The 15,338-nt window shown below is 38.8% G+C and overlaps 1 protein-coding gene across 1 annotated transcript in view; it reads left to right on the forward strand.

Annotated features, from left to right (window-relative positions):
• CCDC170 (coiled-coil domain containing 170) overlaps positions 1 to 15,338 on the forward strand; it is a 65,855-nt gene that overhangs the window by 12,891 nt on the left and 37,626 nt on the right. Inside the window, exon 5 of the mRNA XM_068984797.1 lies at positions 3,482 to 3,667. Within this exon, the coding sequence (XP_068840898.1) occupies positions 3,482 to 3,667 (186 nt within the window). The remainder of the gene's footprint in view (positions 1 to 3,481; positions 3,668 to 15,338) is intronic.

Below are 15,338 nucleotides of genomic sequence, written 5' to 3' on the forward strand. Positions count from 1 at the left end.
AGGAAGTTCCACGTCACTGATGAGTTTCGGTTGCTCAGGCCTAGGTCCATCTACTTCCCTCAAGGTGCTAGATGCAGCTCTTTCTCCTTCTCTCTGTTGCTGACGTGTGACCAGGAAGCCTGGCTGTAAAAGTCTGCTTTGCATTGTAGTTTGGAAGCTTACCTTTAAAGCAAGTGGTGGGGAAAAGAGAAGAAAAGTAAAATGCTTCTTCCTTAAGACACCCTTTCCCACCTCACAGGCGATCTCCAAGTACTAATCTGTGTTGAAAACATATTAACCTTGCCTTTTCATTTTCTGTTCTTCTAATGCCTTGACATCTGGGGCCTTGCTGACCTTGGGTTCCAGGGTGAGCCAGTTCCTAGTAAATGACTGTCCTGGGTGCCCAGCTTTCCTATGCAAACCACCAAACTCGGAGAAGCCCACACCCCAACCACTTCTACCAGGTTTTTACACTCCGGGCCACTATCCAACCAATCACCCCAGAGCCAGGTGCCGGATGACTAGAGATGGCTCCCACACTCCAGAACCCACTGAAATTCTTCAAACTAGGCAACCCTAAGCCTGCCCACGCTGCCTCACCTCTTTCTTCCTGTGGAAAACATGTTTTCACCCTGGCTCCCTCTGTCTCCTGCCCAGCCCTGGTGCTCCCTGGGTGGCCCTACATGGTGTGCCCCCTCCACTCAGGAACTGTGAGCAACAAGCTCTCTTTCAGTCTCTCCTGATTTGTTGGCCTCACTGTACCTGCATGATAATATAACCTATATTTTTAAACAGTTACTAAGACCCTCGAGCTTTAGCATCTCAATCACCTGAGCAAGTCCTCACCTTATTTATTTTGGCTGCACTGGGTCTTTGTTGCAGCACATGGCGGCTTCTCTAGTTGCGCTGCATGAGCTTGGTTGCCCTGAGGCATGCTTCCCGACAAGGGATCTAACCCCTGTCCCCTGCTTTGGAAGGCAGATTCTTAACCCCTGGATCATCAGGGAACTCCCGCTCCCCATCTTACATAGAAATCACTGGTCAAGAGTAAAAAGCCTGCTGTCTTCAACACTCACTAGGTATTCCCTGAGGTTACCAAAACCTCTCCAGTTTCAAAACCATTCCCTTATTCTCTTTACCTCATAAATACATGTATACACACCCTCTAAGGAAACCTGCCTCTTGAGAAATCTGTAGGCAGGTCAGGAAGCAACAGTTAGAACTAGACATGGAATAACAGACTGGTTCCAAATAGGAAAAAGAGTGCGTCAAGGCTGTATATTGTCACCCTGCTTACTTAACTTGTATACAGAGTACATCATGAGAAATGCTGGGCTGGATGAAGCACAAGCTGGAATCAAGATTGGTGGGAGAAATATTAATAACCTCAGAAATGCAGATGACACCACCCTTATGGCAGAAAGTGAAGAAGAACTAAAGAGCCTCTTGATGAAAATGAAAGAAGAAAGTGAAAAAGTTGCCTTAACATCAGTTCATGGTAAATAGATACGGAAACTGTGGGAAACAGTGTGACTTTATTTTTTTGGGCTCCAAAATCACTTCAGATGGTGACTGCAGCCATGAAATTAAAAGACGCTTTTGGAAGAAAAGTTATGACCAACCTAGACAGCATATTCAATAGCAGAGACATTACTTTGCCAACAACGGTCCATCTAGTCAAGGCTATGGTTTTTCCAGTAGTCATGTATGGATGTGAGAGTTGGACTATAAAGAAGGCTGAGGGCTGAAGAATTGATGCTTTTGAACTGTGGTGTTGGAGAAGACTCTTGTGAGTCCCTTGGACTGAAAGGAGATCCAACCAGTCCATCCTAAAGGAAATCAGTCCTGAATATTCATTGGAAGGACTGATGTTGAAGCTGAAACTCCAGTACTTTGGCCACCTGATGCGAAGAGCTGACTCATTTGAAAAGACCCTGATGCTGGGAAAGATTGAAGGCAGGAGGAGAAGGGGACAACAGAGGATGAGATGGTTGGATGGCATCATCTACTCAATGGACATGAGTTGAGTAAATTCCAGGAGTTGGTGATGGACAGGGAGCCCTAGTGTGCTGCAGTCCATGGGGTCACGAAGAGTCAGACACGACTGAGTGACTGAACTGAACTGAAGGAAAGATGGTAGAAAAGAAGGGGTTTCTAAGAACTTATTTGACATCCATCCATCCACTTCCCAAATATTGAGTGAGTGACTACTATGTGATAGACACTATTTTGGGTGTTGGGATACAACAGTGAATGAAACAAGACGGAGTCTGTGCCCACCTAAGAGCTTCCACCGTTGTGGGTCAAGATGCAGAAGCAATAAACGAATAAGTATACAATATTACCCCACAGAGTAAAAGGTGCAGTGAAGAAGTACAATTCAGGCTTGGGGGAAAGACCAGAAGGCAAGTTAGAGGCATGGAATGCTAGTTTAGGTAGACTGGCTAAGCTGTGCCCTCTGGGATGGGGACTTTTAAGGGATATTGAAACCACTGTATAGCACAGGGAACTCTGCTCAATGCTATGTGGCAGCCCGGATGGGAGGGGAGTTTAGGGGGAGATTGGATACATACATGTGTATGTATGGCTGAATCCCTTTGCTGTCTGGAAACTATCACAACATTGTTAAGCAACTATACTCCAATATAAAATAAATTTTTGTTTTTAATAAAAGGATGTTGGAAAGGAAAAGTGTTCAAGAGAGAGGGAACAGCCCTGATTCAGGAGCAAGGCACCATATTGGCAAGTTGTTGAGGCTAAAGATGCGCCACTTCCCCAGACTGTCCTAACACACATGCTGACTGTGTCTTGTGGAGGTTCAGGTCTTCCTACAGGCATCCTTGGGCTGTCTGCATGGCTGTTTCCCTGGGGCCCAGGAGTCTGGTTGGTTTTATTTTCTCTCCTTCTAAATCATACAAATCTTATTAATGTTCCTAGCTAGCCCCTCAAATGCACAACATGAAGAGTGAAAAACCCAGCTAGTCTCAAAGATAACCATGGTTTGAGCATGTTATTCAGGATTTTTTTCTATGCTTATATTAATTAGAAGGACTTTCTTTTAAATAGAGTCCTGCCTTCTTCTCTGTATTTCTCCTCTGTGCCAGGTAACACCTTATAATCAGTTGGTGCCAGCAGACGTGGGCTGAATTTAACTTCCTTGCTTGCCTGCTGTAACTCTGTAGAAACATCACCATCCCTGGAGTATTTGGCAGCCAGGGGCTTGCTGATGCCTGTTCTGTCTGAAACCTTTTGGCTGAATGCTCATCATTGTTGCCTTGTAGCTACCTTTTGATTAATTTCAATTTGCCTACCCTGTCTGCCCATAACAAGAGAGTTTAGAGGCTGCCTTGGAAAATGTTATCTTTTGAGTGGATGGAGGAACAGGGCCTTTACTGTTTTCATGTGATAATGTGATCACAGGGGTACACAGATCAGAGTTGCTTAGAGAGTAGTATGAAAATTAATAATTTTTACAGGACAGCTGTAATTGCTTTCTCTTCAGCTTGGAGAGCTGTGCAAGGAAAATGCATTTGTGAAAGGACAGATTGTTGCTCTTGAAGAGACTATAAATGTCCATGAGATGGAAGCAAAAGCTAGCAGAGAAACAATCATGAGGCTGGCTTCAGAAGTAAACAGAGAGCAGAAAAAAGCTGCCTCCTACATTGAAGAGAAAGGCCAGCTGAGCCAGGTACAGTATGTGGAGCACGTGTGTCCATCTGTGATCAAGTTTATGAAGGAGAAACTGAAAATCAGGTGTGGATAAGCATACTAGTGTCACCGACCACAATTCCCAAAGGCTCCTCTCAGCAGGAGGGCTGGGGGGCACATGGGACTCTGTGACCTGATCAGGCTTCTGGATACAGTTTTTTTCTAATTAGAAAAAAAGAAATGCAAAACACTTAATAAGTAAAATGTGTACTAATGTGTCTTATTTGGTTGAATTATAAGGAGTAAAAATTTTTTTTAATTTATTATTATTTTTTAAACAAAGAGGTAATGCATTCACAAGATACAAAATTCTAAGTGGACACAGGAGAATGTGGTGAGAAGTGTCCCCCAATCCCTTCCCCCCAACCACCCAGTTGCTCTCTCTAGAGGCAACCTCTGTTAATAATTTCTTATATGCCTTTCTACAAATATTCTATATATTCATATATTTATTCATAAATATATTCATACATTTATTCTTTTTATTTATTGTTTAACACAAATGGCAACAATTTTGCACACTCAATGTGTCTGTTTATTTACTTTTAAAAAATTGGTAAGGTGAAGTGAAGTCACTCAGTCGTGTCCAACTCTTTGCGACCCCATAGACTGTAGTGTACCAGGCTCCTCTGTCCATGGGATTTTCCAGGCAACAGTACTGGAGTGGATTGCCATTTCCTTCTCCAGAGGATCTTCCCAACCCAGGGCTCGAACCCAGGTCTCCCGCATTGTAGATAGATGCTTTACCGCCTGAGCCACGAGGGAAGTAAGTTACTACACAGTATTATATACAAGGCTGCTAGCAATAATCTATCATTTCTCATATATGAGACTCTGTCAGCAAGACAAAAATCCTAAAGGCAGACTTGCTGGCTGAAAGGATATAGGGGTTTTAATTTTGAGAGATATTGCCCAGGGGAAGTGACTCTTACCTCTAAATTTTTATTTATATAATTAGTTGCTTGATCTTTCCAAATGAGTGAGAACCTGTTTGAGCATGGGAATTAATACTGTATATATTTTTAAACACTATATAATTCTTTTTAAAATTTTCTGTCAAAGAAACTAATTATGGGATTAATGATAGGGGTTAATTTCCAAAACCAAAAGTGAGCTAGTGCCATCAGTTAGTAAAATACATAGGAGAAAATTGAAGAGTAAAGGAGATGGAGTTTAAAATGAAAGAATGACTAATGCTGAGAAAAAGAGGCTCCCTGAGGGGTGAAGTTTCAGTGGTGTCCCACAGGCTGTGAAGGGGGTTCTGGAATTGGCAGGACGCAGTGAAGGAGCTATCTTCATGGGAAATCCTGAGGTCTTCCACGTCTATGGTGACATCACTGCCAAGGTGAGGTGAGATGGGAAGTTGGAATGTGAAAGTGATCCAGTAATGATGATAATTTCTATTTCTCTCCAATTCCGTGCATCAAAGAGCCCTTCTGACCACTAGGTTCCTTCTTCTGTCACATTAACCTGGTGAAGGAGCAAAGGTTTTACCACCATTACCGGGTCACTCCAGTCATTTCAACACCTTGTCAGTCTGCTTCAGCTCTCATAAGAAAATGCTGTACACTGGGTGGCTTAAAAAACAGACATTTATTTCTCATATTTCCAGAGGTGGGGAAGTCCAAGATCAAGGGGGTAAGGGTTCTCTTCCTGGCTTGCAGACAGCCACTCTCTTGCCGTATCTTCACATGGCAGACTGAATTAGTGAGATCCCTGGTGTCTTTTATAAGGGCACCAATCCCAACACAAGGGCCCCACCCTCATGGCTTCATCTGAAGATAATTATCCCTCAATGGTCCCATCTCCAAGCACCATCATACTGGATGTTAGGGCTTCAACATTTGAATTTTGAGGGGATACCATTCAAATAATTATTTTTCTCCAGCTTTTTCTTAGGAAAAATTTCAAACACATATAGAAAGGGTGAAGGAATACAATGAGCATCCATTTATTACACATCCAAATGTAACATTTGTTACCATTTTTCTGTATTTGCTTTATTAGCTTGTACACATGCACACACACACACAGGCACACGTATTTACAGAATCACTTGAAAATAGGTTTAGATGTTATATGTATTGTTTCTGACCACTGAAGCTTAAGAATAAGGACATTATCCTACATAACCATAATATCATTATCACATCTAAAAGTCAACAGTGATGCCACAGTATCGATTACTCACGGAGGTTTCCAAGCCCACAAGCTTTTTGTACTGTTTGAAAGGTGAAGTTTAATCTCCCTCCCCTTGTGGGCTGGATGAAGTGGCTCACTTCCAGTGACCGGAATATGTCAGAAGTGGTGGAATCTCACTTTGGAGATTGGGTTATGAAAACACTGTGGCCTTTGTCTTAGATACACTCTTTTGAATTCTCTTGAGTCACTGCTTTTGAGGGAAGCCAGATGTTACATGATGGGGCACAGGGAGGCAGTTGCATGGCCCAGGAGCCCAGGAACTGAGGCCTATCACCTACCATATGAGTGAGACTGGAAGTGAATCCTCATTCAGCTGAGTCTTGAGATGATAGTAGCCCTAGTCAACAGTTTGATTATAGCCTTATGAGAGACCTTGAATCAGAAACATCCAGCTAAGTCAGTCCCAGATTTCTGGCCCATAGAGCTATGAGATAATAGATGTTTGTTGTGTTAAGCCATTAAGTTTGGGCTAATTTTTTACACAGCAATAGATAATAAACATCTACTATTGACTTTCAAATTTAATCATTTTCTACAAGAATGTCTTTGGCTGTTTTCTTCCCCAAATTGTAGTCCATTCTAGATTCATCCATTGCATTTTTTGGTTATTTTTAGCCTTTTATAGTTTTTTTTTTTAATAGCATTAAAAAAATGTTATTGACTTCTCATACAGAGTACAAAGCAATGGCCTGATTGTTTCTTCAAGATGTGATTTAACATGCTTAACTATACCCTATACAGGTAAAGTTGGATTTAGAGGCAGTATTGGATTCAGGTTAAACCTTTTTGGCAGGAATATTTCAAAGATAAAGTTGTAAACTTCATATTGAATTGCATTAGAAGCAAATAGTGTTAGATTGTTCCATTGTTGCTGAAACTCTTTGATTGCCCATATCCTCAGTGAAAAGGTACAAAATTTTTATTTTCTGCAGCCAAGTAAGGTATCTGTGGGGGTGAGAATTGGCAGGTTATTTCTGTTCCCCCTTCAGTTACCTAATGATGTTTTCATCTATTGATTCTTGCCTGGATTAATTTATATCAGGGGTGGCAAAGTGCTAATATTCTAATTTCATCATTCCTTCTACTTATTAGTCAACATTCTTCCTAAAGAAAAGCTTTTTATTTTCTTTCTTTTTATTTTCAATTCTATGGACACATGGATTTTTATTTACTTACTATTAATAATCAATTATTCTCCTTTTGGCTTTCCAAATCCTCCATGTTTGGCCAGAAGGAGTCTCTGCAAGATTGTCTCTGTGACCTTATAACTTGACTCCTTTAGTCTTTCAATGCTTCTCTGCTTTTCAACAGAAGATGATATCTTAGGCTCACTTACAATTTTCAGACCACAGAACTAAAATCAGCCTGTTCTCTATGGAATTTTGGCTCCTTTTACTAGGGAAGAGTGCTTAGCAACCAAGATTTGGGCTCTACGTGTGCTCATTGCTATTGGGATGTCATTGCTTTTAGTGGATAGAGCTAGAAATGCTTTTTTAGAAATGAATTGAATGCTGGTACTTTGGGGAACTTTTTATTTGTTATTGGAGTATAGCTGATTAACAATACTGTGATAGTTTCAGAGGAACAGTGAAGGGATTCAGCCATAATATACATATATCTGTTCTCCTTCAAAGCCCCTCCCATCTAGGCTGCCACATCACATTGAGGAAAGTGCTGTGTAATTCTGGTATTTTTAATTAAAAGTAATATTTTAGAGTTTTCTTAATATCCTTTTACTTTATATTAGTAATCTTTTGGATCCTAATAATAATATTTACTCATTTGCTTTGTCTTATAAATATATGTATGTCTTATAAATAAATATAAATAAGATTATTTAAAAATTACACTCTCAGTATTTTACCTATAAGTAAACTTTCTTAATGAAATGTATGACCCTCAGAGTTTTTGCTTTAGTACTGTCAACAATCATGAGTAGAATAGTTACAATTTACCAATCACTTGGAAATTTGGCAAATCCAGCAGGGGCCACAGGACTGGAAAAGGTCAGTTTTCATTCCAATCCCAAAGAAGGGCAATGCCAAAGAATGTTCAAACTACTGCACAATTGTACTCATTTCACATGCTAGCAAAGTAATGCTCAAAATTCTCCAAGCTAGGCTTCAACAGTACATGAACTGAGAACTTCCAGATGTTCAAGCTGGATTTAGAAAAGGCAGAGGAACCAGATATCAAATTGCCAACATCCGTTGGATCATAGAAAAAGCAAAAGAATTCCAGAAAAACATCTACTTCTGCCTCATTGACTACAGTAAAACCTTTGACTGGGTAGATCACAACAAACTGTGGAAAGTTCTGCAAGAGATGGGAATGCCAGACCACCTTACCTGCCTCCTGAGAAATCTGTATTCAGATCAAGAAGCAACAGTTAGAACTGGACATGGAACAACGGGCTGGTTCTAAATCAGAAAAGGATTACGTCAAGGTTATATATTGTCACCCTGCTTATTTGACTTCTATGCAGAGTACATTATGAGAAACACTTGGCTGGATGAAGCACAAGCTGGAATCAAGGTTGCTGGGAGAAATATCAGTAACCTCAGATATGCAGATGACACCACCCTTAGGACAGAAAGTGAAGAGGAACTGAAGAGCCTGTTGATGAAGGTGAAAGAGGAGAGTGAAAAAGCTGGCTTAAAACTCAATATTAAAAAAACTAAGATCATGGCATCCAGTCCCATCACTTCATGGCAAGTAAATGGGGAAACCATGGAAACACTGAGAGACTTTACTTTTCTGGGCTCCAAAATCACTGCAGATGGTGAAACTAAAAGACTTTTACTCCTTGGAAGAAAAACCATGACAAATATAGACAGCATATTAAAAAGCAGAGACATTACTTTGCCGACAAAGGTTCATCTAGTCAGAGCTATGGTTTTTCCAGTAGTTCATGTATCGATGTGAGAGTTGAACCAGAAAGAAGGCTGAGCACTGAAGAATTGATGCTTTTCAACTGTGGTGTTGGAGAAGACTCTTGAGAGTCCCTTGGACTGCAAGGAGATCCAACTAGTTTATCCTAAAGGAAATCAACCCTGAATATTCATTGGAAGGACTGATGCTGAAGTTGAAGCTCCAGTACTTTGACCACCTGATGTGAAGAGCTGACTCGTTAGAAAAGACCCAGATACTGGGAACAATTGAAGACAGAAGAAGGGGATGACAGAGGACAGGATGGTTGGGTGGCCTCACCTACTCCGTGAACATGATGAGTTTGAGCAAACTCTGGGAAGATGGTGTTGGACAGGGAAGCCTGGCGTGGTGCAGTCCATGGGGTCGCATAGAGTCGGACACGACTGAGTGACTGAACAACAACGCCAATCACTTGCCATTAGCATAGTCATTTTGCTAGGTGCTCAGAGAGGTTATGTACTGTGCTCAGTATGCACAGCTATTAAGTGGCAAATGATCTGAACCCTGGTCATGATGTTGTCTTGCTTTTAACAGTAATCCCCTTTATATATAGATTCACAGCTACTTCCTACATACAAGTCTGGTGCCAAAAATTATTTGTCAGGGGAACAGTAAAGATAAGTAGCTGTGCAAATTTCCTCAGTGAATGAATGACGTTAATTTGATTATAGATAGTAGTTACTAACTTTTCAAGCCTAGAAAATTATGAAGAATTGAGTTTGTCTATAAAATGCATTTTTGGAGATAAGCAATAGGAAATGACAATATGTTGTAAGAACACATTAAGAAGTATATAATTTATTCCTCTTCTTATGTAAGCGTCTTTACCCTTGTAAATGACCGATGATGCAATGTTGTTCAGACTTGTGAAACACATTCACTTTGGGATCAAGTTCCTGCCAAGATAATAAAAGTTATAAAAAATATGGGCAATAAAAAGCTTGAGGTCTTTAATAAAGTGCTCATTCATAGGATTATGACTTCAGAGATTTACTACTGAAAAACACTGTCAAGTGGTTTTACTGACACATTAACGGTCTCAGAGAGAACCTTCATAATGCTTTCTAAAGCTCTGTCTTTGGGGTAGGAAACTTACTTTACTAGTAAAGTCCTGAATGACTGCAGAGAAAGAAGTTTCTGAAGGGCTGGGATGCTGTTTCTACTAAACTCAGCTTTTCTTATTTTCTTAATGATTTTTTGTTACTTTATGAAAATTTTCCAAGTAAAAATCCAGGTAGTTTATTATACATATGGAAGATATATTATTTGAAAATCTTTAACAGTTAAAAATTGCAGTACATTTAAAAAAGTATTGAAGCTTGGCACCTTTTTGTTGTCTTGAAGTAATCTAAAGCTGAGAAAAGGAATCATTTTATCTGCATTAGCCATGTACATTTGCTATAGAGCAGACTTTTCGATCAATGAATCAGGAATTCAGCTTACATAATGGATTCTGCTTATTTTCCGTCACACTGTTCACATTTTCTTTAACTCTAGTGGCCAGAATTGAAGCTAGGAAAGCATATTGGTTTTGGAGTCAGCAAGCTTGGTTTGGAAGGATGTTCCTTCTGCTCTCTGGGTTTGTTGTCCCACAGCAGAGTGTTTGTAAGAAGGAAGAGGATAAGACAGATGCACCGAGCTGAGTGGCTAAGAGGCCAGGCTCTTGGGTTTTTTCTAGGCTCCAGAATTATTTGACTGTGTGATCTAAGACATATGACTTTACCTCTTTGAACTTCAATTTCTTTGTATGTGAAACTGGAAAATAATTTAAAGGTCTATCTCTTACAATTATTGTTAGGATTGAATGATGTAATATACATAAGGTACTCAAGACAAGCCCAGCATATAATTGATTTTCAGTGTTTTAATTTCCTTTTCCTCATTATTTACTTCTATCTAGGGACTAAAATAAACATATGGTTATTTTAAGAGTACAGACATATGGAATGGCTTCCTGGAAGTGAGAAATTATTAGACAGGTAAATTAGTAAAGAAATTAAAGATCTCTTTACAGTCCTAGAATCACAGTGCTGTAAGTGACCTTAAGAGCTTTTAGAATCTAGCTCATCTAACTCTCTATGTGAAATAAGAATCATCTTTAAAGTGTCCCTCTATAGTTAGCATCCAGCCTTCTCTTAGAACTCCTTAAGAGTCAGGGAACTCATTTCTATACAAGGGGGTCCACCTTCTCTGTGAAGTTCTAATTGTTTGACACTTCTTCATTGTAGCAAGTCAGGATCAGAATCCCTACAATTCATGTTGTCATCCTGGCTCTATTTTTTTTCTCTCAGTTTTGTTGAGATACAATTGATATATGGCCCTGTATAAGTTTAAGATGTATAGCGTAATGGTTTGACTTATATCATGAAACAATTATACAGTAACTTTAGTGAACATTCATCATCTTATTAAAGAAATAGAAGAATTCTTTAATAAACTAAATAGAAAAAGGCTTTTTCCTTGTGATGAGAACTCTCAGGATTTTCTCTTCAGTTCAGTTCAGTTCAGTTCAGTTGCTCAGTCGTGTCCGACTCTTTGCGACCCCATGAATCACAGCACGCCAGGCCTCCCTGTCCATCACCATCTCCCGGAGTTCACTCAGACTGATGACCATCGAGTCCGTGATGCCATCCAGCCATCTCATCCTGGGTCGTCCCCTTCTCTTCCTGCCCCCAATCCCTCCCAGCATCAGAGTCTTTTCCAATGAGTCAACTCTTCGCATGAGGTGGCCAAAGTACTGGAGCTTCAGCTTTAGCATCATTCCTTCCAAAGAAATCCCACGGTTGATTTCCTTCAAAATGGACTGGCTGGATCTTAGCAACTGTTATATGTTATATACAGCAGTGTTAATTATGCTTATCATGTTGTCTATTGCATTCCTAATACTTGTTTATCTTTTAAGTGGAAGTTTGTACCTTTTGACTGCCTTCCGCCAATTTTCCCTTCCCCTGTGTCCCACCCCTGGTAACCACAAATCTGATCTCCTTTTCTGTGATTTCGTTTGTTTGTTTTTGAGATATATTTGTCCTACAACACTATGTTAGTTCCTGTTATGCAACCTAGTGATTTGATATTTCTATACATTTCAAAATGGTCATCACGATAAGTCTAGTTACTATCACAGTGAAAAGATATATTACTTGTGTCTAGTTGCTCAGTCATGCCTGCCTCTTGCAGCCCCATAGACTGTACCCGCTAGGCTTCTCTGTCCATGGGACTCCCCAGGCAAGAATACTGGAGTGGGTTTCCATTTCCTTCTCTAATATATCACTTAATTATTGACCATATCCCCCACACTGTTTCGTACCTATGATTCATTTATTTTGCAGCTGGAAGTTTCTACCTCTTAATTTCCCTTACCTACTTCTTTCCTTCCCTCACCTGCTTACCCTTGGCAACCACCTGCTTGTTCTTTGTCTCTCTGACTCTGTTTCATTGTGGTTGTCCATTTGTTCTGTTTTTCAGATTGCACATAGAAGTGAAATCATAAACTCTCTGTCTTTTTCTGTCTGACTTATTTTACTTAGAATAATATCCCCTAGGTATTATTCTAGGTCCAACCATGTTGTTACAAATGGCAAAATTTCATTTTTTTATAGCTGAGTTGTATGTATATGCATGTATATATGTATATATCTCTCTCTCTATATATATATCTTTTTCTTTTATCTATTTATATAGGCTCTTAGGTTGCTCCCATATCTTGGCTATTATAAAGAATGCTACAGTGAATATAGGGGTGCACATATCTTTTCTAATTAGTATTTTAATTTTCTCTGGATAAATATCCAGGAGTAGAATTGCTAGACCATATGGTTGTTCAATTTAAAAGTTTTAAGGAATCTGTATACTGCTTTCCACAGCAGCTGCACCAGTTTATGTTCCACCAACCATAACCATTCCTGTTATTCATATCCTCACCAACATTTGCTGTTTGTTGTTCATTGATAACAACTGTGCTGACAGGTGTGAGATAATATCTCTTTGTGATTTTGATTTTCATTTTTCTGATGATTAATGATGTTGAGCATATTTTCATGTGTCTGTTGGTCATCTGTCTGTCCTCTTTGGAAAAATGTCTATTCAAGTTCTCTGCCCGTTTTTCAATATGAATTTTCTTTTTTTTTTTTTTCCTTGATGTTGAGTCATATCAGTTCTTTGTATATTTTGGATATTAACCTGCCATAACACTTATTGTTTGCAAATATCTTCTGTTCAGTAGGCTGCATTTTCATTTTGTTGATAGTTTGGTGTGCAACAGCTTTTTAGTTTCATGTAGTCCCATTTATTTATTTATATTAAATTTTTTTTTTTACAATGTTGGTTTCTGCCATACAACAACACAAAGCAGCCGTAGTTATATATATATCCTTTCCCTCCCTAGCCTCCCTTCCCTCCCCCCATCCCATCCCTCTAGGTCATACAGAGCGTCAAACTGGGCTCCCTGCTCTACACAGCGACTTCTCACCAGCTATCCATCTTACATTTGATAGTGTATATGTGTCCATGCTACTCTCTCTGTTCGTCCCACTCTCGCCCTCTCCCACCGTGTCCACAGGTGCATTCTCTACATCCTTGGAGCTCCGTTTCTTCTCTGCAAATGGGTTCATCAATATCATTTTTCTTAGAAGGCCTGAACAGATATTTCTCCAAAGAAGACATACAGATGGCCAACAAACGCACAAAAAGATGCTCAGCATCACTAATTATTAGAGAAATGCAAATCAAAACTACAGTGAGGTATCACACCAGTTAGAATGGCTATCATAAAAAAAAAAAATCTACAAATGGTAAATACTAAAGGGGATGTGGAGAAAAGGGAACCCTCCTACACTGTTGGTGGGAATGTAAACTGATACAGCCATTATGGAGCACAGTATGGCGATTCCATTTATTTATTTTTGAGTTTGTTTCCTTAGTCTGAGGAGACAGGTTCAAAAACTATTAGTAAGACTGGTGTCAAAGAGCATACCGCCTATATTTTTTTCTAGAAGTTTTATGGTTTCATATCTTAACATTGAAGTCTAATCCATTTTGAATTTATTGTTGTTCAAGGTTTGAGGAAGTACTCCAGTCTGATTCTTTTGCATGTAGATGTGCAGTTTACCCAGCAACATTTATTACAAGAGGCTGTGTTTTCCCCACATTATATTCTTTCCTCCTTTGTTGTAGATTAATTCCCCATATAAATGTGAGTTTATTTCTGGGGTCTCTATTTTATTCTGTTGCTCTATGTATCTGTTTTTGTGCCAGTACCATACTATTTTGATTACTGTCACTTTGCAGTAATACTTTGAAATCAGGGAGCATGATACCTCCAGCTTTGTTCTTTTTTCTCAAGATTGTTGTGACTGTGTGAGGTCTTCTGTATTCCCATACAAATTTGAGAATCATTTGTTCTAATTCTGTGAAAAATACCTTTGGTACTCTGATAGAGATTGCATTGAATTTGCAGATTGCCTTGGGTGGTATGGTTATTTTAACTATTAATTATTTCAATCCATGAGCATGGTATATTTTTCTATCTATTTCTATTATCTTTGGTTTCTTCATCAGTGTCTTATAGTCTTCTGAATACAGGTGTTTTACCTCTTTAGATTTATGTCTAGGTATTTATTCTTTCTGAGCCAATTATAAATGAGATAGTTTTCTTGATTTCTCTTCCTGGTAGTTTGTTGTTAGTGTGTAGAAATGTAACAGATTTTTCATATTAATTTTATATCCTGCAACTTCCCTGAACTCATTAATGAGTCCCAGTAGTTTTTTGGTGACATCTTTAGAATTTTCTATGTATTATGTCATCTGCAAACATGATAGTTTTACCTTTTTCTTTCCAGTTTAGTTTCTTTTTTTAATATATCTTTTTCTTGTCTGACAAGATCTCCAATACTACATTGAGTAAAAGTAACTAGAGTGAGCACCTTTATCTGTTCCTAATCTTAGAAGAAATGCTTTCAGATTTTCACCATTGAGTAGGATGTTAGCTGACATATATGGCCTTCTTTACGTTGAGGTATGTTTCATCTATGCCTGCTTTCTGGAGAGTTTTTATGTTAAGTGGATATTGAATTCTGTCAAAATCCTTTTTGCATCTATTGAGATAATTATATGATATTTATTTTTCAATTTATTAACGTACTGTATCACACTGAATCATTCTTACATCCATGGGATAAATCCCACCTGATCATAGTGTATGATCTTCTTAATGTATTGTTAAAATTGATTTGCTAGTATTTTGTTGAGGTTTTTTTCATGTATATTTATCAGTAATATTGGCTTGTGATTTTCTTTTTAGTGATGTTTTTGTCTGGTTTTGGTATCAGGATAATGCTGGCCTTGAAAACAAGTTTGGAAGTGTTCCTTCCTTTGCAGTATTTTTTTTTTTTTGAAAGAATTTGAGAAGGATAGGTGTTAACTCTTCTCTAAATGTTTGGTAGAATTCATCTATGAAGCCATCTGGTCCTGAATTTTTGTTTATGAGAAGTTTTAAAATTACTGATTCAATTTTATTACTG

Source organism: Capricornis sumatraensis, chromosome 13 (genome assembly GCF_032405125.1).
Source record: "Capricornis sumatraensis isolate serow.1 chromosome 13, serow.2, whole genome shotgun sequence".
NCBI classification, from domain to species: domain Eukaryota; kingdom Metazoa; phylum Chordata; class Mammalia; order Artiodactyla; family Bovidae; genus Capricornis; species Capricornis sumatraensis.